The sequence below is a fragment of the Monopterus albus genome, unplaced genomic scaffold (assembly GCF_001952655.1).
Source record: "Monopterus albus unplaced genomic scaffold, M_albus_1.0 scaffold48.1, whole genome shotgun sequence".
Lineage (NCBI taxonomy): Eukaryota > Metazoa > Chordata > Actinopteri > Synbranchiformes > Synbranchidae > Monopterus > Monopterus albus.
In genome coordinates, this window is record NW_018127928.1 from 445,092 (window position 1) to 470,884 (window position 25,793).

General features: G+C 43.2%; 1 protein-coding gene across 1 annotated transcript; it reads right to left on the minus strand.

Moving 5' to 3' along the window:
* Positions 1 to 11,288: 11,288 nt before the first annotated feature.
* LOC109960519 (immunoglobulin superfamily member 8-like) lies at positions 11,289 to 25,283 on the minus strand (the record flags this gene model as incomplete). Its single annotated transcript, XM_020600676.1, has 5 exons — positions 24,939 to 25,283; positions 21,752 to 21,864; positions 20,954 to 21,218; positions 14,584 to 14,991; positions 11,289 to 11,575 (listed from the first exon to the last, which is right to left on the minus strand). Coding segments are annotated over exons 1-5 (1,125 nt in total), but the record flags the coding sequence as incomplete, so codon positions are not given.
* Between the last annotated feature and the right edge of the window lie 510 nt (positions 25,284 to 25,793).

A 25,793-nucleotide genomic window follows, 5' to 3' on the forward strand; every position in this document is an offset into this window, starting at 1 on the left:
CCCTCCCTCCTTTCCACCTCTTCACCACCTCCCTCCCTCTTGTCCTGCCTGATGCTCCTCTTCCTCCTCCTGTCTCCCACTTCCAAGTCAGATCAAAGAAAGTTAAGAAGGCCAGTGGCTGTGGTGGGCATCTAAGGGCTTAAGGTGTATGTGTGCACATCTTTATTTTCGCACACTACTGGACAATTTGTCACCATGAACACTGTGTGGGTGGAGGACGAGTGTATAATGGGCCGCGAAACATACAGTGTACATTAACAGTTACTCCAGAACTTCCTGGATAAAAGCGACAACTTTACATGAAAATGTTTCCTCTTCAGATTGTTAAGAAACAGAGATTCAATGACAAGATCGTTTTAAAGTAATGATGAGCCCATCTTAAAAAAAGAAGATACTGTACAGGGAATGAAGGGAAATCTAAAGGGTTAAGTAGACCACCTTGTACACAGGTCACCTTCAGGCAACCTCTGATTAACCCAAACTTCTCCCTTTCAAAATACATTTATAAATCAGATGAAGGATTAGTCTTTATATTGCCACAAAGCTTCCTTTCTGAGCAACCACACTATGAACTGCAGAGTAAAATCTCCGCTAGTTGACAAACTTCTGTCATGTCAGCCACTGACTCAGCTCCCACTTCGATACTGGGGACCAGTGTCTTCAGCTTTGAAAGCACCATTTTGGAAAGTTGTGAGAACAAATAAACAGAACACACACAGACTCACCATTTTCTTGAAAGTCGATCCTGACTTTGTTAGACTCGGCACTTGTGGCTTTGGTCCAAGCCTGCCCCGGCTGCTGTTTTGTCCATGCAGTGATGTCACACCAGTAGAAACCTCTGTCGGTCAACTGGACACCCACCAGGCGAAACCGAAACTCTGCCGGACCGGACTTTATCAGAACCAGACTGTCCCTGAGTGGAAAGGCAGAGAGAGATAAATGCACTTCAAAATAAAACGCAGCCTCCAGTGCATCATTAAAAGTGTTAATGTGTACCTCCTGTTGGGGTCTGTGGCTCCTCCGTGCTGCAGGACGTTATCAGGGCTCAGAGTCATTATAGTCTTCACATTGCTCTCCAGGCTTTCCTGTGTCTGGATCAACACTGAGTAGCCTGCCTCCCCAAGGTTCTCAGTGGCCACGGTGCAGCTCATCTCAAAGGTAGCGCCACCCACCGAGGCTTCACGAAGACGTTTGGCCACAACGTTCAGAGAAGGACCTGAAAATACCATCAGTGATGAATCAACTTTAAGAAGGACATCACTCAGCGCCTGAAGGGGAGAAGCCCCCGACATAGGCCAACAGGAAGGGATAAGTCCTTACATCACGAACACACAGAGCAATGGAGTCGCATCATGGCTCAGTTAACTAAACTGAGGTCACCAAGTTCACATGTGGAAACGACACAGACAGTGTGTGTGTTGTGAATAAGAGAGGCTGAGACAACAAGGGCTCTGTTGCTATGTTGATGGTGTTTTTCTGGGAATGATATCTAGACAGAGCTTTTTCATAAAACACAACAGCAGGGCTACTATGACTGGCTGCAGTTTTCCTAATCATGAGTGTTATCTAATGGTTCAGTTTTTATGAATTTCTTCCCAAAGTACCTCATTAAATCACAGAATATGACAGAGTGTAAAGATAATTATGTGCAGAGATGGGTGTAAAGGTGCCAAAAGTAAATGCTGATTTCCCCACAGCACAAAAAGATATGTTTTAGACATGTATGTTCAGTATGCAATATCTTATAAGTTTAAAAGCAATCTGCCTCACTGATTTAAAACAAGAGGTACAGAAACTTCCTTACGTTTGGGTTCCCATCGTACAGTCAGCGGGGAGCTTTTGTATTCGGCGACCTTTACCATGACTCCCTGGCTGCTGACGGTCCACGCAGACACAGTGCAAACATACTGACCCATGTCAATCTCCTGCAAACACAAAGTTAGTGATGAACATCACCAAGCTTCTACGGTACAGAATCAAATAACTGCTACTTTCAGTTGTGAGAAGTCAAATAATCACATTTTCCACAAAACATCTTTGTATCATCTTGGGATCGATATGGCCTGATAGTGTTTTGGCTTCTGACAAGCATGCAGTTTGTCAGAAGCCACCATCAGGACATCTTTAATTCCATCTATAAGCTGGTCATCAGAAGTGAGGATGCTTCATAACACTATCCTCTGTTGCTATGTTAACAGTTCTGCTACCTGTGTGCGGAGGATCTGCAGTCTGAACGTGCTGGGCTGGACTCTGCTCAGAGGCTCTTCAGTCGGTCAGAATACGTCGACCCTGGCACCAGGTTGCCGTTGCCATCCAGGGAGCCAATGGTATCAGAGGTCTGAGGATCAGAAAGCGTGGTGTGCTCCCAGGTGACTCCCAGTCGGCCTCCCAGGGGCAGATTGGTAATGTCAGTCACATAACACGCCAGCTCCGTGGGCTCAGCTGTCATCTGCGGGTTCAGGACGGGCTTGGGGGTCAGTGTGAAGCTCGGCTCTGGGCAGAAACAACGACAAGTATTGAATGAAGCTCATTTTAATTAAAGTAGTTAGATGACAGAAGGACTAACATGCTACTAAACTATCCAACCCATCTGGGTTTGGAACTCATTTGTAGTGTTGTACTTTAATTAATGCAACTTCCTGATTAACCACAATTAGTGTCTGTGCACGTGGGGACTTTCTGAAGTTTGTGTACAAGTAGGATGATGATGATGCTTCAAACCAACACACGGTGCCACTACAATTTGACAGCTGAAAATGGGTTAATGACTTCTACACAGTTCGTCCATTCCTGCAGCAACACAATCCCCATTTGTGAAACAAGGTGCGACCACCATGACATTGGGAGTCACTTGTCGGTGGCAGCGAACATGCCCCAAAACATACAACACCTAAATGAATAAGATTGTCGTTCAGTGTATTTACACCCAACTTTAAAGGACAGTGTTATATTTTCAATGCACAGTCTTTCTATCCTCATAGAAGTAGCTCTGTAATGAACACAGCCATGCTGATGATGTTAACATTGTAATCTTTCCCATCTCTACTATTCATGCCATATAACATGAACTCAGCACTATTGCCCAGCATCACTACTCTCTACTGCTCTTGGCTGAATGGAAGAAACTCCCTGCAGTCCCATTTCAGAGAAAAATTGCCCACACACAAAAAAGCAGAAGAGCAAATCCCCAAGCCTGGCTCCAAATCTTGTGGAAAATCTTCCCAGAAGAGCAGAAGCTATTGTAGCAGCAGATTACAACCACTACATCTGGGTGTAATATTCACATGTTGGTTCTACAACATATGAATAACAGTTTCTTTTGCCTTCTCTCTACAGAATAACAAAGCTGTACATATGACATAATTACCTCTATAGTCTGTATCAGTCAGGTAATACTGTACCCTGATGACTGAACAATAACTGAAGCCTGCTTGTACCATAAATCAAGCTGCTGTGTTGCCTCCACAGAAATTATTCCCACCCTCACAGGGCGTTATTTTCGTCAGCCACCAGGTGACTGATGTCGCTGTATGACAGTCCAGCACCAACAGACAAATGCAAAGTGAATCCTTGTTGGTCTGTAAATAAAGCTGGGTGATTGAGCCAGACAACAGAAATAGACCTGAAATAACACAGTTAACTGTGAGATGAGGTATGTATCACCGAGTTAACGGTGTGTGCGTGTGTGTGTGCGTGTGTGTGTGGACGTGTTTTTCCTGCTATGTGGGGACTTCTTCCTGACTCCATACCATCTCATGAGGACCCATTTCACGGTGGGGACCTAAATTGAGGTCCCCATGGGCAAGAAATTGAATTTTAGGGTGGCAACATGGTTTAGGGTTAGGGTCAGGTTAAGGTTAGGGTCAGGGTTAGGCAAGTAGTGGTTCTGGTTAAGGTTAGGGTTAGTCTACAGGAAATGCATGTAAGTCAATGTAAAGTCCCCATGGACTACGAAACAAACTGTGTGTGTGTGTGTGTGTGTGTGTGTGTGTGTGCTGTAGGTGCTGAGGCAAGTCCGCTCAGTCAGACATCCAGATTGCGCCTTTACACATCGATGAACAGGAAATGCACACAAGATTTCCATCTACCTCAACTGTGAGATACCCCTACCACACACATCCACACACAGTGTTTTCATTCCTTGTGGGGACTTTACATTGACCTACATTCATTTCCTGTAGACTTATCCTAACCTTAACCATAACTTGCCTAACACCTAACCTTAAACCATTTGCCCCCCTAATATTCAGCGATTTCCTTGTGGGGACTAGCTTCTGTTCCCTACAAGGATGGCCGAGTCCCCACAGTGTGAGTGTGAGTGTGTCGACAGGTTTCTTTCCTCATGATGTAAGTAATACAAAGGCGCACACACACACACACACACACACATTGTATAGGTATATACAAACAATCACTGATACAAACCAGTGTGCTGGCATCCCAATACATGCCACTGACTAAGACACACAGCAAAATCACTACAGATACATGTGTAAGTGTGTGCATTTGGCAAAGGAGGGGGTTTGTGTGATGTCAATTGGACGTCATAGACACACACACTGACTCATGAGCTGTCACCATCTGCTGTGAAACACACACACACACACACACACACACACACTCTGACTGATGACAATGTGTGAAGCTTCCCTGCCGATTAGCCACGAGCCTCTCTGTCTCTCAGACACTGAAATGTTGCCTTATTTAGTCGAGCAACACAACCAATCATCACCTGTTCAGGAGCCCTGATACTGTACAACACTCTACTGAAACTGACTGATACAGGTTTTGGAAGCACATTCAGAACCTATGATGACAGCTGATGATACATTATCACCAATATTTAGTACCACAATTCTATAATATAATTGTTTTCCAGGATAACAACAAAAAAAGAGACATGTAAAGATATTTCAGGGACAGGCAAACACCCTTAATATTTTGCCTAAATAAAACTAAATATGATTAAAAACAAAATACCTCACATTCAGCTACAATACCACGAGCCAACAGAAGTGGTTTAGCAGGTTTTTAGATCACTTACCAGTGCGGTTCTTTTTAAGTGCTTAAAAGAATCAGCAACACATTCCATTGATTTCAGGGTCTTTTTAAAGGCTAATCCACCACAGCTGTTGGCACCTGTGTTTAAATGCAGTGTAGACCAGATGAAACAGGTGCTAGATGTGGGTACAAGTCGCTGCAGATACAGTGATCAACTGGAACAGCTGTTAATAAACAGGCTAAAACTGATTCATTATTATATATCGATTGTCGAGAGTCAATTTGTTATTTTGCTTTTGAGTACGACTAGTGACAACACAGATGATATGACAAATACTGTTATGATGAAACTGAAAACACTGACTGCCAAGTCAATTAGCCTTTTGCTGATTAAGGCCAACACAGAGAGCTCTGCGTCCTGCAGGTCATCTGTGTATCCTGACATTTTACACTCTGTGGAGCTTAGCAAAGCAGCAACTGTGTGATACAAGCTCTAAAAAGGAGAAACGACTCTATTAGTGTGTGGCTCGGGGAGACAGAGTGAAAAATAGGTCAATGTCAATAACACAACAAACTGCTTTCATCTGCGTCGCTCTGCATGTGTTCATTTTAAGAAGCTTCTCTTAGTTTCAGACTCAGTTTGCAGTGCATGTGACACTGTTGTGTTTCAAATTTTATGATATCTTGTTCCTTATCGTTCTGCTACTCAGAGCTTATCATGAGCAAACATGCTGTAAATTAGAGTATGAACGACCTACAAGTTCCCTCAGCCATCTTATTCTCTTATTTTGTCTAACCAACAACCCAAAACCAAATCTATTCAGTTTACTGAATCAATTATCAAAACTGCTGCCAGTTAATTTTAATCACTTCATCGCCTAATTGCAGATCTAATACTACGACCATGGCAATAAAAGCAACCTAAGCCATCAGGAGTCACAAAATCACTAGGTTAATTGTGTGGCAGTTTGACTAACAGCAGATTAGTACGGGCTGACACACACTGTCCTCATCACAGAATATACCTAAAGCAACACGTAGTAAGATTACTGTGCTGGCACACTACATGTCAGGCCTTTCCCCCGTGACTCTGCGATCATCAGTACAGTCCATTGTCCAGTTTAAAAAGGGAATCCTAGTGAGAAGTGTAGGTGAAATTTTTAAATAAAATATGAACCACTATGGCTTTGGAAGCAAACAGTGCACATTTTCATGCTACATGCTATGCGGATGTTAAAAGCAAGAAACGAGCCAAGCCAGTCATGGCATAAAAAAAAATATATAGAGGCTAAATAATAAATACTCCTCAAATAATGGATGAGGAAGTGCCTTGAAAATCATGCCAACATTTGCTCCACACAGACAAACTGTGCTGGCGGAGTGAATGAAGGTGGAATCTCTCCAACAGAGAAGAGGCACTGAACAGCATAGATGGTGAACATAATGAAACCACAGACCGGAGCTTCATGGAGCCTGGGGCTATGCCCAACCTCCTTCATTTAGCTGCTTTAGGAGAAACATTCGACTCTAAAGAGTTTTCAAACTTATGTAAAGGGAAGAAGTCAGTTCTACTGTTTACCTTGCAAATCATCAAGACAGAGTTAAAAAAAAAATAAAAAAAAATGCCTGAGCTGTAAAATCCAGTCCCTAAACAGTATAAACCACAGACCACTACCTGAAGCACCATAGGCCCACCTGCTGTCCCACGCTCCATAAACACCACACACACACTGCAGAGTGTGGTGAAGCTGCGTGGCCTCCCCAGTCAGCAGGTGCTTCCATCCAAAAGCTCCATAAATATTACGAGCTGATGCCAATCAGTTCACTTAAAGTAAACGACAAAGCACAGCTGTTTAAAGCACCAACTACTGAAGAACGCTACATTCACCCGAGTTGCTTTAATCCATTTTGGCATATCATCAGCTTGTTTGTCTGCCATAGCCCTGTCATTCTTATGGAAGAATAAAGGTTGTTAAAGAGGGGCAAGGCCATTTAAAGCTTTAAAACCAAATATCAGAAGTTTAAAATCAATTATAAAATGAACTAGAAGCCAACGAAGAAGAAAAAGATCAGGGGCTATGGAAATGAAGTCAATGGGAGTGGAGTTTATGGGCTGGAAAACCAAAACAATGAGATAAATAAGAAAAATTGCATTTAGGTAATGATTCTGTGGACTTGTCACTAGGATCATCTTCTTTCACATCAGTCATTTGGTCCACTGTTTAGACAGAAACACTGGCTGGAGCAGCCTTGATATGACCAATCCTCTATCAGTGTCCTCCAACTCCACCTGGTCCTCCCAGGTCAGCTGGGAAACCATCCCGCCAGGGTGTTTGCACCGAGGTCCAGCTGGAACACTTCCAGAGGAACGGGGGTGGGGTGGGGGTGTGACCTCCACTGGCTTCTCTCAGCATGGAGAAGCAGCTGGACCACACAAAGATCCACTCATATCGCTGAATTCCTCATTGTGCGAGGCGTGAGGCCAGTCAGGCTGTAGAGACACTCAACTCCACTGTTCATTTTCTGTTCACCGCTCAAAAGCAGTGACTGCAACAAGAGCAATTATATATACACACAGGATATTATTTGTCAGTATTCCAGCAACAAGTTGAGGAACAGCGATGGCTACAGATAGAGATTACAATCAAAGACGAAGCAGTAGAAGTGAAACTCGGGCTCAGGGAGCACAGTGGAACATCGTGCAGCTCCTCCTGCCGGGTCACGGATCATAGACCTTTGCCTCATATACGTATAGCGGCTCAGGGTTAGTGGCTAATTGACAGTAAACTGCAGGTTCATCTGTGACGCACACAAAAAACATGTGGCCACCTGGCAAGAGAAACCACATTGCTAAACTGCACCTTATTCAACAAGTGACACTGTATAAAACTCTACAGTAACTATAACCTTAGCTGTAGATGCTGGTGGTGATTCCAACCAGTCTAATACAATGTGACCTTTGTACTTTTACCCTCTGTATCTTTCAGTAATAATAACATTGGTGTGTACACCGTTTACAGACTAACTTCCTGGTTGCACTTTGACTTACTTAATGGCAGCTGTGTACATAGGGGTTTTTTGTACAATGACGGAACACAGGTGTCTTCTCTTTCAGTTTAACCTCAAGTAAAGGGACTGTTGGCTGATTACAGTCCCTCTGAGGATCTTTCCTTGTCTGACTTTGTTTCAATGTGTTTCCAGGTCTTTGGAGGCTACATTATAGTACAACCAACGGCCAAAACCAAAAAAACATCCTCTAAATTCTGCTGTTCTAAATGATTTGAATGTGACCGTAGATGACATCTAAATCTCGGAGAATGCAGGTTACTTAAGTTTATGCACAATACACAGGATCAGGTCTATGGTGCAGCAGAGTGTAAAAAAAAGCACAGCTGCAGACTTTAGTCCTGTACACATGCAGCCTCACAGAAGGAGCAGCACCAGAGTATTTCACAAATGAAACTCAAGTTTGAGTGAAACTGGTTTTGGCCAAGGGAAAACATATACAAGCTTACTTAAGAATCATAGATGAATATTCAGATAAATGATTAAACATAAGAAATGTGAGTTTGCACAAAACACAAGCAGTCCTGTAATTGTTTCTCCACTGGCAACATTCCAGCCGCCAACAGCATGCTCGCTGGGGAAGTTTGCTGAGGGTGAGACAATTATACATTGCTTAACTTCATGTGTGTGTGTCAGCTCCCATACAAGTTCCTCAACTCTTTTTGTTCTTTCTGGTTGGCTGTGCTTGTAGCAAAGCATCATGGGAAGAGGGGGCACCCCTCAAGGCCACATGTCAGTAAGATAGGAACTGACTGGTTGACAACACACAGAGATACACAAAGTTTAAGATAATACTCAAGCAGAATGAGGATGAAATATATAATCTATAGTTACCCTGATGGTGTGTATGAAGGAATGAATCCCCTCAGGCCGAAACATAGCCGTTCTACCAGTGAAAACAGCCTCAGCATGTGGAGGACACAAATTTACTCTCTGGAGAAAGCCTCCAACAAACCCAGTCTCACACTCATGCAAACAACCCAGCAGACACACGTAAAGATGCAGATAACGTGCACAATATCACCAATGTAAACTCACAAACAACATGACAGAGACAGACAAAATGTTCTCTACCCTGCTCCCTGATATTTCAGCTCTCATGCTACTTCACTGTTGTGCATCTACAAAGGCCGGCGGGTATTTCCAAATGCAACTCAAAGCTTGAGGAATCATCTGTGTTTCCACAAGAAATGGCTGTTATTATTATTCCAACTACAGGCTCCAGTTGACATGAAACAGATCAATTCTGGCTGGAACAAAGTGCTCGATCAGCCAATGTAAGCAGGTGTGTTGCCATTTTCTACAAATGTGCACATCTATTACAGTAAGTCCTGGAACATGGAAGTGCCCTTGTGATGTCTCTCATTTGAAAAACAAGCCTTGTTCTCTCCTGAAACTACTCTGGTTCAATAAACGGTACAAGATGGTATCAGTTCCACACAGATTCTTTACAATACAAATTCAATACAGCTCCCAACAGTCAGTGGATGCTATCAAAAACCTCAGCGGAACTACTGATTTTCAATTATTAATGATGAGGTTTTCTAATTTTACTTGCAACTATTGACAGCATCATGTCTGAGTTGGTCAGAAGGGGTTAGAGCCCCACGATGAAAAAATACATTGTGCAACCAGAACAGAAACAGGCTGGGAGCTCTTCCAGGTCAAACTGAACTTATTGTGATGTGTACTTGAAGCTAATTTAATACACAATAGCTGATGTTTACAACCATGAAGAAAGGGCAGAAATCCAGGTGACCACAGAGGACACCTGGGCTGTCAGCCTGCACACAACCTCTGGCTGTTTTTGCTCAGACTGTGTGTAGTCAGCCTTGAATTTCTGGTGGCCATCATTTAAAGTCTGCTTGTGTTCAGCTCGAAGCGTTGTGCAGCTTCTGACCTCTGTGGTTTGGAGTTTACTCGCATTCCTACCGTTTGTACTTTCAAACATCAACTGTAATGCAAACTGAAACCTTCCAGCTGCTGCTGCTTCATATTAAAAGCTTTCCACTGGTGAAGCAGCAGGTAACTAACTGTAGACAATGCACGTGTCACAAACTTGGAGCCCACTGTCGATGCTCTCAGGATGAAAACAGTCTACACTTAGCTCAGAGCCCATGTATCAGGCTTTGAATGCACACATAATACCTGTTAGTGGGATCAATTCATTGTTGGTTTTGGGCTTTTCATGGTATCTAATACACTTATCCTTTAAGAGGCCAATTAAAGGAGAACATTAAAAATGAAGGTGAGACTAAGCACATTAATTATTATCACAATGTTTAAGAGGAAACCAAAAAACTAATTTCATAACTGTATATACAACAAACTTCACCTGAGAAAAACAAACACAGTGAGAGAGGGATGAAAGCAGAGAAGAAGACAGAAAGAGAGAGACCACCCACCATGGCAGTAAGTGATTGCTGTGTTGACTGTGTTTGACACCACTGCTCTTCAGAGGCAGCATCTCTCTCTCTCTCTCTCTCTCTCACACATACACACACACACACATTAGCAGCATACCCAGAGGTAGCAGAGTGCAGGACAGGCATGACTAATCAATCGTCCTCGCAGCAGGCGGCAGGCTGACTAGAGGATTAAAGAGACTTTGAGACTGCCGATTCATCTGTGGCACTGCAACACTGTTACACTTCCACAGCTCATGAAATCGTATACAAACCACATGCACACACTGCTTTGTTCCTGGTTTTGTCCACTGCATTGAACATCAGGCGTGTCCCCAAACACAGCCATGTCTCTGATAAATGCTGGTAACTATAGGCAACCAAAACACACTGCGAACACTCAATATGGTCAGTAACAAATTCAAACATTTACCAAATATACAAAGTAAATATTATAGTACAAAAAATGACCAAAATTAACCTGAAACCCAGTAAAATCTGTTCAGACACACACTGCTCACACCCAAATCGAACACAGAAGCAGCCCCCACTCTTCAACATTGTATTTCTGATCAGGTCACAACTGTGTGATGCTTGTTAATTGTTTTGACTTAAACCTAATTTAGATTTTTTTTTTTTTTTTTTTTTTTAAGTTTTTGGCCAAAATGCACTTCTCTGAAAGTCTATACCTCACGTCTCATTCATCACCTGATTAACTGACACTCATGCCAATGTAAAAAAAAAAACCCAAACAAACAAAAATACTGTTGGTTCACTCACTGGTCTGCGACACGTTCACCATCACAGGGTTGGACTCACCCCCCTCACCCCCAACCTGTACTCTCCCACTCCTGTCCGCTCCAGGCTAGCCTCCCCTCGCCTTCCCTGCGCCCCGCTCGACGACGTGTTTGAGATCACCACCCCGCTGTGCTCCATGGTGATGATGTCCCGGTTGTTGGCCAGCCAGGTCACCTCCAGGGCGAGGGCAGGCAGGTTGTCAGCGGTAACAGAGCAGACGAGGGCCAGCGTGTTGCCAGGGGAGAGGAGCAGAGAGGTGGAGGAGGGAGAGGAGGAAGATGAAGCACTCACAGTGAGGGACTGACCTTGAGAGGACAGAAACAGAGACAGCATCAGCTCCTTCATCCTGTGTACAAGCACATACAGGCTGGATTAACAAACAGTACTTTGTTTGCACAGTGTAAATGACCCTGCTGCATTAATTCCTCTGCACAGAGACAATACTGGACACTGCTGAATGTTGCAGCATTACTGTATATTCCCTTCACTTTGATGCAGAAAAGCTTGAGCTGCAACAGTTGATAGATGAGTGGTACACACACATACCTGAGTCTGGTATTTATTTATAATGCATTTATTATTGGGGAATCATTTCAGGAACTGATTGGATTAATCAGAATGAAGTCATTTTTAAAATGCTCAAACTCACTGGATATAAATATTTCCTGGGTTTTTAGGCTTTAGTGATGTCAAACTGGATATTTTGGACAAAAGCAACTTTTTTTGACTGTGGCCCCAAAACGTCATGACATTTCACTGTATGCGTTAATGGAACACATTAGGAGCTTCCCCAGAAAAGCTGGATCAACGAGTTAATCAAAATGATCAGATTTAAATTCTGTTAATTAATAATAAAATTGTCCTTTAGGTGCAGTGAAAATGTGTAGAGCTGAATGAGATAGAGAAGGAAAGTCAAGTAAAAACTGAAAAAGAGGAAGACCGTGATGTGAATACGTTTAGAGAGAAAACCATCAAAGTTACATTTAATTGGACAAGACAGTATAAACTCTTACAAGGCAATGTCAACAGCCATCAATAAATGTCAAAGCGTTTTTGATTTCCCCAAACATTCCTTCAGGAGTCATGCTTACAAAGCACTTTACAATCCTCTCACAGAAAAGAAGTTGGACAAACAAACTCGGTGTCAGTTTGTTCTGTGTATCTTCAAACCAACAGTCGGAGCAGGGGTTCGGACTGCGGCTCCAGTAACGACCTAGACAGCAGTATGTGGAGAAGAGGCTCTGTACGGTGTCTGGAGAAGGACAAAAGAAACAAAGCCCACTCTGTTTGACTCTTCTCATCCTCTTTACTCAAGTCTGTGAGTCAATATGAACTGACCGGGACACAATGGACCTGAGACTGAGACCTGTGCATGTGTGTGTCACTCATCTGTGGTTTCATTACAAATCACTGGGAGATTTCTAGCACTTAAGAGGCCATGTAGCCCAGAACGATATAAGATATGGTGTCCACAGCAACCACAGTGAATGATTGAGTGTGTGGGGCCTCCCTAAAGACAGAAAAAGACAGAAAGACAGCCAAGATCCTGAGCCTCCCGGGATGAAGCCAGGAGAAGATGAAGAAAGCCTCACAGCAGAGGAGAGAATGCCAGTGCAACAGAGACAGGGGGAGAACTCTCCCACGTCCTCCCTCTCTGCTCAGCCTCCATTTGCTTTCAGTATCACTCCATATCCAGCACAGAAAACTGCACATACAGTGCTGCAACCTCTTTTATCACAAATCTAGACTGAGATTTGAAGATCATCTATAGCTCCCCAGGGAAATTATCACCAACTCTTACTACTATTACTACTGCAGCTGTAATTACTGACAGGGCTGTGCGGGGAACCTCGTCATGCCGGGCCACACTGATTCAGGAGCAGCTTTTAAGCTCTGCCAGTTCAAAATGTACACTGCCCCTGTGACCCACACCCCCAAGATGCCAGGAAGGACCTCCTGGAATCACCAGAAGAGAATAAATAAATAAAAACGGGCACAATTGCCAGACTCCAGTTTTAAACAAGTAACTCATGCCTTTTGTCCTGTGTGGCAGCACCATGAACACAACTTTGGGTGATGGTGCTCCATGATGTCACAAAACACTTCACCTTTGTCTTGCAAAGCTAATTATTAAATTATTAGAGGATGTAGTGAAACCTTGTAAACATACACATTTCTTATGGAATCAGAAATACTGACTGCATGTTAAAGGGAGAATGACAGGGCTTTTCATTGTCCTAAATGGAGCACAGATACACAGATTAATGGAGTTCACCTCTAGTAGTAAAGCAGGGCACGGCAGCTGTTCAGGATTAGACTCGTTTATAGTAGCTGCTACTTGGTTCACTCACTTCGATTCCTAAAGGCCGTTTTCTAATCATGCAAGTGATTTTTATATGCGACTTACTGTCCAAGTGACAGAGCCAAGAGTCATCAGTTTAATCACCTTCTAGCCTGTACGCTGACACTCACAGCTCCACTTTCAAACCTGAACAACATCCAACCACAGTGCAGAGAATTAGCAGCTGCAGTGCAAACAAACATTGGCTTCTTAAGGATGTCAAACGATGAAAAGAAACAATAAAGTGACACCACAGAGTCCTCCATGCTGCATCTCCAGTATAAACGCTGCAGCAACAAATCCACGACTCTGCTTAGCAAATGAAGTATTAAAGCTTTGACTCTATGATTTTACAGTGAAGTGTATGAACGTACACTATTTAAGTGACAGACTGTGGAGCTATGGCAGCAGAATGGCACAGCATAACTACACTTAGCCACAGGTAGACTGAACTCTTGTTAGTGTGTGAACATGATGCTGGTGTACAGGAATCTTCCAGCTCTTCTAAGTGCTTCAAATTAACATGCTAAATGTGGTTTGTTTGAGCCGTACTCCAGCTAAAATATAAAAATCACTCATGCGAGTATCTAGTGTTCACTTGAATGAAAACAAATAGAAGACAAATAAGTACTAGAAGAAGTTACAGGGAAACAGAGACATGCACGTTGAGTCTACAGCTCTGTGAGGCTGTACTAAGGCACAGTAGTGCTTTGAGCTAAATGCTACCACGCAGATGTTCAGGTATGACTGTTTACCATGTTCACCATCTTAGTTTAGTGTGCTAACATGCTCACATTCACTAATGAGCACTAGAAGTGCAGCTGAGGGCGATGGGAAAGATTTTTGGTCATAGACCAAAATGCAGGGGATTCATCCTGAAGGGAACATGAACATCTGTAACAGCTTCCATTCAATATGTGTTAGATGATAGATCAGATTTGTTAATGCGGCTGCTGAGACTGTGTCTATTACCTGTAGGAATAACGCCAACAGTTCCCATCTCCTTGGTACTCTCTACGATTTTTACCCATCTCCCTTCATTTTCGTTTGTCCACTCTGCTCCACTGCAGGTGTAAGTCCCGCTATCAGATGTCGTCACTCTGGTTATCACCAGCTCAAACAACCCATTCTTCCCAGGGACCAGTCGGATGCCTCCGTCAGCGTAGTGCCGGACAAACTTGGCACCTGGACTCACGTCGCCCTGAGGACCAAATGTGAGGATTTCCTCTGATGCTGCTCCGCTCTTCACTGACCAGGACACGGACAGGTAGGTGGGGTTGGTGAGTGTCCGGGTGACGTTGCAGGAAAGCGTGAGGTCATTTCCCTCTGGAACTTTAGGCGTCGGGGTCTGGGAGGAAACCTTCAGGGTGTTGGGGATGACTGCCGGGAAAAAAGACAAAACCAAAATTACAGGAGTTTATCAATAACAATATAACAAAGTGAACATCACCAAATACAACACACACAGTGAAGACTATGTACATGGAGATCCAGGATAAACTTAGCATGAATTCATTTAGGATTTTACACCACTACCAAGTAAATACTTGAGAAAAATGTATGTCTAAATACTGGGAATTCTGCCCATATAATAGACCAGTCCATTTGCTTGGTGTGTACACATACTTAGCAGATACTTAACACTTGCTACAGCTAATCAGTATAAGAAATAAAGCAAATGACATAACAACATAACCATGTGAAGCAATGCCATTTCCTGTGCTGCTCTGCCTTCCCCAGCCCTCCAACCCTGGAGCCTGAGAGGCTTGTTTGATTAGCACAGACATGGTAAAATGGATGTGTAGCCATGTTAAATAAAACAAAGGCATCAATGGGAAGTTGAGAGGAAAAAAGACAAAATTTCACCTTAAGTAAAGGTTTAAGACTCAAGATTAAACCATTAAATGCAGATATTTATTGGGTTGAGTGACAATAACCTCTCACATTCCACCTCATTGTGTCACACTCATGTTAACTACAGGTGACTTATCAACACAGTAAATGTCTCCCACAGTGTAGTACTCTTGTGAAGGTCACTGGCTGAAGGAGAGCCAAACACACGACACCAGATAGGGCTGTAAACGTGCGCCTTTGTATTACTTACATTACGGGGACCGAAACCTGTTAACACACTCACACTGTGGAGACTTGGCCATCCGAAATCACTGAATTTTAAACATGGTTTAGGGTCAGGGTTAGGCAAGTAATGGTTAAGGTTAGGAAAGGTCTACACTGACTTACATTCATTTGCTGTAAAGTCCCTACAAGGAATGAAAACACAGCGTGGGTGTGTGTGGGTGTGTGTGTGCAGGAAACACACCCAGAGAAGCGTTCATAAAGATTGATGGCTTGCCTGCTCAGGTAACACAGTGCGAACTTCCCCTCTCACACAGACACATTCACCAGTCTTTCACTCTGGGCTTGTTCTGATACCGAAAAGATTTTGATTCTTGGCTGCCAAGTGTGAGGTTTGATGCTTTGAGCAGGTCTTAACAGAGCAGATTTTACCACTTCTTCTCTTATAACACCACACAGAGCACGCTTGTGAGTTGCTCTGTGAGAGGAAATTAAAAAACCGAGGAACGAATCATTGCTGGAGATCCTGTTGGGAGCACGGTTTTGCCTCTAATGCATCCACAACAACAGCATTACAAATGAGTTTTACCTCTGCTTTAAGTGGGAAAGTAAAAAGAAAAGACATTAGATGCTTTGATGAATGGCATGTCTGCAGTAAAGACATGGGGGGTTGATAATAAAACTAAGTATCAGGCTCAGTAATGCTGTTGGATGAGCTCTAGAAAACAAATTACAGGATCGGTTTCATCATCATCATCAATGTATTCTGATCTTTTTCATGTGAAAACACAAAATGTCCCCACAAAGAGAAGTCAGGTTTGTCCGCATATGCTATAAGGACTCAACATATATCACAAATAATCACAAATTAAACACTACACTCCTCACATTCCTCCTAGAATATTTACATAAATGGTGAGTAATCCCTTTTGGAAGAAAGCTCTTGTCGTGTTACAAATGAATCCAAGTGGCAGATGGCTCGTGCTACATTCATATCCTGTGGGAAAACCCAGCATCCAGAAAGAAAAGCAACTCATCTTTAGGTGGTAAATAAAACTCACTAATACTGCAATACAGTGTGTTTATGAAGGCTCATTTAAAGGAAGTATTGAGGGGTAAGTGACTAATGTTTGATGCACACAGTGTGCATTGGTTTGATGGCTGGACCATCCTGCCTGTCCTAAAGGTGTCCAGTAGCAGCTGCATATGCTGTTCCCATGTACCATACATTCTTTTATTATATTCTTATATATTTTTATTATATCTCTGCATTTGCTGCTTAAAGTGCCTTAGATTTTTGTGTTACTTATTTATCTACTTTATATTTCATTTGTATTATTGTGGTATTCATGTGGACGGCAAAGTAAGAATTTCATTGTACAGGGAAAGGCGTTTCCTAACTGTGCATATGACAGTAAACACATTGACCTTGACCTTTGCATCCTTTGAACCCCTTCTGCTTGCTTTTCACAACCTTTATTTATCACGTGAGAGTCGACCGAAACCAGCAGCTCCTGTCCACTCCCAACAGAAATCACCAAAACCTCAGAGCAGGATCAAGGGGCCAGAAGTGAGAAACGCCTCAGTGACTCAGGAGGAGGGAGGGTCCAGAGGCCAGCTGTGAGAACACCAAATGTTTGTCCAAAGGTTTTCAACATGCCACCAGAGACTGTCAGAGGACAGTGCAGGCGTTTTGTCGTGCATCATACAGTTACAGTGAGTGAGTGCTGCTGTCTGTGCCAAACAAAGCTAAAGTTAACACACTCTGGACAAGATCATGTTATGGTAGCTTAGTTTAACACGAGAACCGCAAATAAAAACCAAGGGGTTTATGTCGTTTTTTTTTATTACTGAGTATCTAAGAGTGCAGCAAGGTTGTGCATCAAGTACATGTGTCTGGTTTGCCCAAGAGCAGGTTTTACCTAGGTTTAGAGGGCTTAGGTGCAGTCATGGTTGGGGAGTTTGAAATTATTCTAAGGAAATTGAGCTATTTTAGTTTTTTCACCACTATCCTTACAATATTTGTGAAAGAACGCAGGCAACACTTATTATACATATAGACAAAAGTCTATGCATTCTGTTGTCAGCACACAATTCTCCCTGTTTGTAGTGTACATTCATTGTAATATGTCGCCTAAAGGCCTTTTTATGTTCATTTTAGAAGCTTCAATATGTAACGTAAGGTAGCGCTAGCTATGAAACTCCAAATCAGTCCACTTTGCTCCGCCCAGCACTTCCTCCCTCTCCCTGCTCTACTACCACGTGCTACACTCCGCCACGCTCTACCCAGCTCTTCAGATATTTGTTGTAACAAATTACAAAAAACGAGAATGCAACAAAAGTCACTGATCAAGCAGGACTAACTGGAAATTTCTGATTGGTCAGAGAGGTCAGTCCGGCTCCAAAACTTTTAGAAGCTAATATCTCTACACTGCTGCCAGTGCTGTTCAGTGAGTCTGGGCCACAGGAGGCTTCGACAGCACCTCTCCACATAAACACAAGTTCTGGAGCAGATTTCTACAACAAAAATATTTGGAAAAAAAAAGTTACATGCTGTAGCTTTAGGATACTCTATGGAGGAAAAACCTGATTTGACTGACTTATGAATCTAATCTAACAGTGTCAGGTTTAAAGGTTTCATCAGAAACACTGGTGCACTATATAAAATGTGGCTATACACAGGACAGTAGTGGACACCAGTAAGTACTAGAAGTCAGAGTGTACAGTGCTGCTGCAGTGACGCGAGCGTCTATGGCAGATTCCAAAGGCAGGACACATAATCAGCATTTTGCTCTATCAATTAAAATTAGCCTGAAAGGAGTTTTCAAACCCTCAGCGACCTCCACTTCACTCACTTCTTACATAACCAAATAGCCTCAGTGGAGCAATGGAAGCTCCGTGCGTGTGTGCACACACACAAGTCTCGACTGCTATAGACCCTCCAGCAGCAAATCTAACTCATCATCTCTGTTAACGATTGAATGTCTCCAACACAAACACACAAGCTCTCCCCTCTGCACACACTACAAAACACACTACTGGATAATACATATGCTCTACATGTACACAACAGTCTCCTTCACACATAAACAGCACTGCCTAGTTAATTCAGGGCTAAATATAACAAGGTGTCTGGGGAGCCACGCTTGGAAGCAGAGAGCAGCTGAACATGATGGCGTGTTGCAGAGCTAACTAACCTGCTGTCAGACGATCCCTGCTCGTGACTTCAGCTCACACGTCGGAGCTTTCATTGCTTCAAATGTTCCGGAAACACCTGATATCTGTCACTTCTAAAAAAGGAATTATCACTCAATAATATCCTGTGTGTGTGCGGTTGGGTTAACAGTAAGTCAACACAGTCAACACAGTGGATAACACAGTGAGAAATCCAATTAAATTCAAAGGAAAATGTCGAGTCTGGGTTTCTCTCACCAAGTCTGAAAATACTGCTGTATTTGTATGAACTGACCCTTTGCTTTAAGTTAGGGGTGTCGCAATAACCAAGATATTTAGAAGATGAAATACTGACATCATGTTAATAATACACATATGAAGTAATCCAGAGCCAGTGTCTGGTTGACACTCCAACTAAGTAGGTGGAGATTGACAGTATGCACAGTAAAGTTTAAGATGAAGTTTATTATTATTTGGTTTTTTCAAATGTACTGTAGATATTGTGATTTTTTTTTTTGGGCCATCATAATTGTGCACTGAAAACCTGACATGGTGACAGCCCTACTTTCAGCTAATGAATGATGAATCTCTATTTTCACAACATCAAAGTATTTTGCAGATTACGTACTATGACATTTTCCCAGTCAGCAAACACGAAGATGATTTCTAAGACCTTATCTCCATCATCTGCTGGCAGCTACCAGAGGTGGAAAGTAACTGAATACATTTACTCATGTCATCAACTGAAGTACAGTTTTGATGTATTTATATTTTGAGTATTTCCATTTTCTGCTACTTCATACTCTGACTTCACTACATTACTGTATAATAATGATGAAGATGTTTTGATCCTGGGTAGAATATAATGCTTTCAGCTATTAAAATCAAAACATCATATAGGGTAGTTAAAATTAGTTCCATCTAACTAGATACATCATTAAAGTGATGGACATAATGCATCATTACTTTTACTTTTGGTACTTCAAGTATATTCTGATGCCAATACTTTTGTACTTGAACATTTTGAAGGCTTTTACTTGTATTTTTACACTGTTGTATTGTTACTCTTAAGTAAAGAATCAGTACTTCTTTCACCACAACAATCAGTGGTTAAATGGTCTGGCTTTTGTAAAAATCAACCTGGATGAGAGGAATTTGTAGTCTCACTGTTTAAAAAACAGAGGACATGTAGAATCCTACAATATCTGACTGAAAAAGCAAAAGCATTACTGACATTTTAAGGTTATGTTGAGGCTACACACAGCACTGGATGAATATTAAAAAGTCACCAGGCTGCTGAACAAACGCAGAAACTTTTGGGTGGCTGTGCTGGATGAGGAAGTTCTCCTGTCAGCAGCGGGGTGGTACAGCAGAGTGCCTCCCTACTTGTTTGACTTGTAAATCGATGACTCACCCAGACAGTTAAACGCTTGTAAAACAGGATGTGTTATGATTAATCATGATTTAGTTCTATTTCCTCCCTGCTCTGCTGGTCTTCAGTTTAGAAGGTGTGTACAGGCTGGCACTTCTCCTCTCACATCTTGGTGAGGACAGTAACTTATACCACTGCTGACAACGTTCGCGCTCACCACAGACCGAACACCATGTGATATTCTACCTCTCCCTCTGGACTGCTTCATTTTATGCCATATGAAGGTATTTATACTCTTCCTCCAGCCTTTGTGTTTCACTATCCAAATGGCGCTGGCCCTCACTTGACACAAGCCAAGCTCTCCCACCTGACATCTGCTCCCCACAGGGTGTTAGTGCACGAATGTGTTGAGGTGTGCATGGAGTATGTGTGTGTGTACGTGAAAGCTAAATTATAAGAAAGTAACTGTCTGAAACCAGCAGGAGTGAGTGTGGAGGACACAGTATATACGTGGTCAGCAGAGCATTAGTAAATCATGGGGATGGCTGTTTAATGAGCCCCGACACATGCAGCTCACTCCACGCACACCCACACACACACACACACACACACACACACACACACAGTAACACAGCTAAGACAGTTAGTCCCCTGAAAGAGAAGTTGGTCTCAGTTCTCTCTACTAAACAAAACTGTCCCACACAGACACCTCTGTCATACCGGTGACCTGGACCCGAGCTTCGTAGTTGCCGCTGATGACAGAGTCAGTACTTGGTGTCTGACACCAGTAGAACCCGGCGTCCAGCGACTTCACCTCCGCTATCTTCAGCTCGACCTGGTTGTCAGCGAGCCTCACCACCGAGATGTCACCAGACGCCACTCGCTGCGTCAGGGACTTGTCGGAGTAACTGGAGTCGAAGGTGGAGATGATCTTTATGGCCGTGTCGTCTAGGACTGCGGACTTAGACACCACCCACTCAAAATCCTGTAGGATGGAGAGGGAGAACAATGATTGCCACATCAGGTGAAGCTTATGCAGAACGGGTCCACAACTTTAGAGCTAAAACATTGAGACGCTATCGTTTATTATAATAACAAAGAGCCTGAGTTTCATTATGACTAATATGATTCTGTGTGGGCTCCATCAGCGATGAACCACAATGACATGACGTGTACTACTTGCCACACTATCTGGTCTAAATATCCACAATCCCTAGTGATTTTGGTGACCCCACCCCACCCCACCCCAACACTCTAGTTAATATTTACCTATGAACAACACTGGATTCCTGAAATGTCTTAAATGTTGTGGCCAAATGTCCAAAATAACAAAGAGCTCCATTTGGTCTTCTCGTCACATTCATAATACTAAAATACTCATATTCACATGACAGTGAAACTGCTCTCTATTTGCAGGGAATTCTGGGAAAAGGAATAAAACTTTCTTTATATCTTCAGGTCAGTCAGAAACAATACAAGACATCACACGTGCGACAAGGACATGTCTGTGAAGTTTACCTGCTCACGAGGTCCCGAATAGTCATTGACGTCACAGCTGATGGAGACGGGCTGACCCTCCACCCGGATTAACGGCCCAGGTGACACTGTCACCACTCGCGCTGAGCACCCAGCTGCAGAGAGGGAGATAAACAGTTCAGAGCTGCTGAAGCTGGGTTGGTAACATCAGTAAGTAAACCCCCTCTGAGCTTTATTGTGAGACAAATCCATGCTCTGTGCACTGACTCCATCCACATCTACCTGTATGTGTGGGGCAGCAAATCAGCTGTGTAAAACAGGCTGCGTTTGGACACACTCTCCCATCCAGTTCAATGGGGGAGTGTGTCCAAACCTTTGACTGGTAGTGTATACTGGCTAAGGAAAGCATTTCACATGTATGCTGCATTAGAGGCAAGCCTGGTGACTAATAACTGTCAGCATTAAAGCCTGTCGGTGTGCTGATGCCACAGTGACTTGAGTTTCATAGAAAATAATGACACTACAGTAGGTGTGCACATAATGGTCCTGTTTTAACATGCAGAACAGAAACCGGCACACATACAACAGGACTTGTTGTAACCTGTGCAGAGTTGCGTTATATTGATTATGACGCAGACGGTGCCAAAACCCGAACTACATTCCGAGTGCAGTACATACAGTTCTGCACACACACTCATGCCCGCATCATTGTGTTTGGCAGGCAGAGAAAACACTGGTCCCATCACACCTCAGCGATTCACCACAACAGAAACCTCATTTAACTTCTACTGGTTATCACTTAGTTAGTGCTGTTCGTCCAATCAAACCATCTGGTTCGCACTCCTCCCCAGTCAACGCGAGTGTTGAGCGTTAGATTCTCGTGACATTCCAGCTGAGGAAGTATGTAACAACACAACAAAGGTGGTTGGTGCACGGGCGCTCTGCTTCCTGGCTGGCGAAGCTTCAACCTGACGTGTGCACTCAGCCTCATGGCGGAGACGCTGCTGGGTTTATTAGAATTTGAATAAACAACATTCTCCTGCTTCTTGGCAGATTCTCCACCACAGTGTTCAAAATAAGTCAAAATCAATACTTGTGTTTTTGGCAGCTGGCCTGGTGTTACAGTACGTGTGAGAGCCTGCTGAGCGAGAGCTTTTTCTGCTTTAGTAAGTAACAAGTCACAGTGAAATAGTGTAAGCACCACATAAAACCCACTGGAAGCTCCTGTTTCTGTTCTCTCTCCCTGTCAGGAGCGGTCTATGGCTTGATTAATCTTTAACTTCACAACAGACAGACCAGAGAGACTGCTGATAAGTGAGTATAAAACTTCTAGCACAGGGCTGCTGCTGAAGAGATGCATTCAGCTCAAGAAAATCCAGTGTGAAGAGTGTCTGTGGATTCCTCTGCACCACTGAGTTAAGTAACAAAAGGACGGTAGGCAGGTAGCTCGGACTTTATTGATCTCACAAGGGGGAAATTCCATTCAAATCATTTCCCTAATTACTTTTTTCATAATGCAAGATTAATGTCAAAATGGCTTATGCCAAGACTGTCTGTTTTCCATCCTTTTGCATTTCAAGGTGCAACACAGTAAGATGTTTACTGTGTTCAAATGAGCACAGCATACAGTACAGTATACCTGGATGGTGTATGTGCATGTGGGCCAAGAGTGTTAGGGCCTTTCAGCAGTAAGTGGTAAGGTTGTTCTGAGTCTCACTAGACCCTCTAGGCTGAAAAGAAATTAAGTGGAGCCGCTTTAAATCAAAGGTCCATCAACCAACATAGAAATACACATACAGCTGTTTGGCATGTCTGTGGTGCACTACAGTGAAAATATCAGGACAGCCATTATGCATCAATGATCAATGACTGTATAAAAATGCAGCTTGTTACAGTAAAAGATGTCTGGTGGTGACATTCCTGGACAAGTCTCTCCAAGAGGCACATTTCATGCTCAAGTTGACACCAAAGATGGCTCCAGTGTCTGCGGGGACATCCTCAGGCCACAGAGCAGGTTTGAAATTAACTGAAGCGTGACAAGTGAACAGATCTATGGGAAGTACACTAACCACTTCTCCTTCTACAGCTCAGAATAGAGAACGGCACACCGCAGGAGAGCTGGTGACATCTGATCAGCTTGCATCGGACTAATTTAAGCCAAGTCTCCCCTCACACACCCACCCACACATACAGCACAACCCCTATGACATTCATGCTCACACACATGTGGTACATTCAGTATCGGTAAGCTCTGCTTAATCTTGTTTGTCCCTGAGGGAGAAACAAGGCCAGTGAACAAGCCTTGGTTTGTCTTTGTGGTGAAAACCAGTCTAATCACTAGGCACTGGTCTGGTCCTGGTTTGACTCTGCTGGGGCACAAGGCCAATAACAAGGATAATAAGCCTGGTCTGGTTTGTAGGTGGGCTAAAAGCTGGTCAGCCCATGCTGGCCAACTGGTTTTAGTGGAAGTCCAGTCTAACCAGAGACTGCCCCGGACTAGGATGGATGGAGGAACTACATCAAACTTGATTTCTTTTATTTTCTCTAAGCAGACCAGGACACAACTGTCACACTCACAGCTTAGTAAACTGATAGACACCAGGTTTGCTCAGGAGTCAACTCTGTACTGGTGCTCAATTAACCCATTAAGTGACTTCATTACATTAGCTACAGATCGAATGTACAGCGGTTTCTACAAAAAGGAGGCAGTTAATTTAAGGGGGAAATAGGCCTAGGTGCTAATGGCCCTCTCAGGGAGAGAGTCTGTGTCAAACTCCATTCAAAGCATGCCATTTTGGCATTTCTGCTCGTAGTCACAGACACATCTGAGAATTGGTTTAATTTTCCCAGTGCCTTGGATTCACACCTCGATTCGCCATTATGCAAAGCACAAAGCCACGCTTCTTTGCACTTGAAATTAAAGTTCCACTTCTTCCATCAAACTACAGATGGAAGCAAATGGCAGTGAACCAATATTTAAAAAGTTTCAAAACTGATCAGATATCAATAGTTGATTATTGATTACACATGCGCCGATGTGGCTAATGGATATCAAGGATTTGTCAAAAGCTTTAACTGGTCTTTTATGAGGTAAGCAAGTTTGCCGACAAGCAAGTCAACATTCATTTGACATATTTCTAAACAGGGTTTATGATCTCCTATCCGGAAACCAGCGACACCAGTGCGAGTTAATTAGCTGTCAGCAATCAATCAAAGAAACGTTTCTTACCGAGCACTAACAGCGCAAACCCGAGTGTGAGGAGACATTTATCCATTTCCATTCCTCTCTACGTCCACTCTGATCTTTTCCCCTCGTTTCCTTTGTCCTATGTAGGGGGTAAGACAAGTCCTCTCCCTCCGCTGTCCGAAAGCCCAATAAAAGTCTCAGATGTGTGCAGTCAGTGCGCACCGCACACCGGGCGGAGCCGCAGAGCAAAACGGTTGCGCACCGTGGTTCCTAATCCAGTAAAATGAGCATCCGAATCCTAAAGGGAGCATTTACATGGTCCACACACTGACATTAAACCGACGTGGTGTGTGCATGGGAATGTGAGTGAGATGGAAAGAAAGTGGCCGGAAGTAAGGTGACGGTCTGAAGGAGGAGGGCAGGGAAATAGGGAGGTCCCGGGAGGGAGAGGGAGGGAGAGAGAGAGAGAGAGAGAGAGAGATTGATTCCCAATCTCAGTCTCACACCGCCACACGGTGCAGATATTGGACTGGATTCCATGTCACATATTGTCCAGTCATCGTGAACCAGCCCCGGTGTCTTATTGTCGATACATTTCTATGTGTTTTAGGACAAAAATGCATCTAAACTCATTTCACTGTTTGACCTTTCCCACTTGTAAATTGTGTTCACATCAACATTCAAGTTGTAATAATGACTGGGATGAATTGTTCTGGAAAGTAATAAGTGCAGGCAAAGTTTGTTGCCTATATTCTGTTTCAAATGAAATGAAATGTCAAGAGCATTTTAGCGCATTCTCGTGGTCTCAAACACTGGGGTTCAGTCCATTTTTCTTTATATCTGCAGTAGGTGTCTTTCAGAGCAGTTAAAAATGATTTTGCAGCCTTGAGGTCGTTT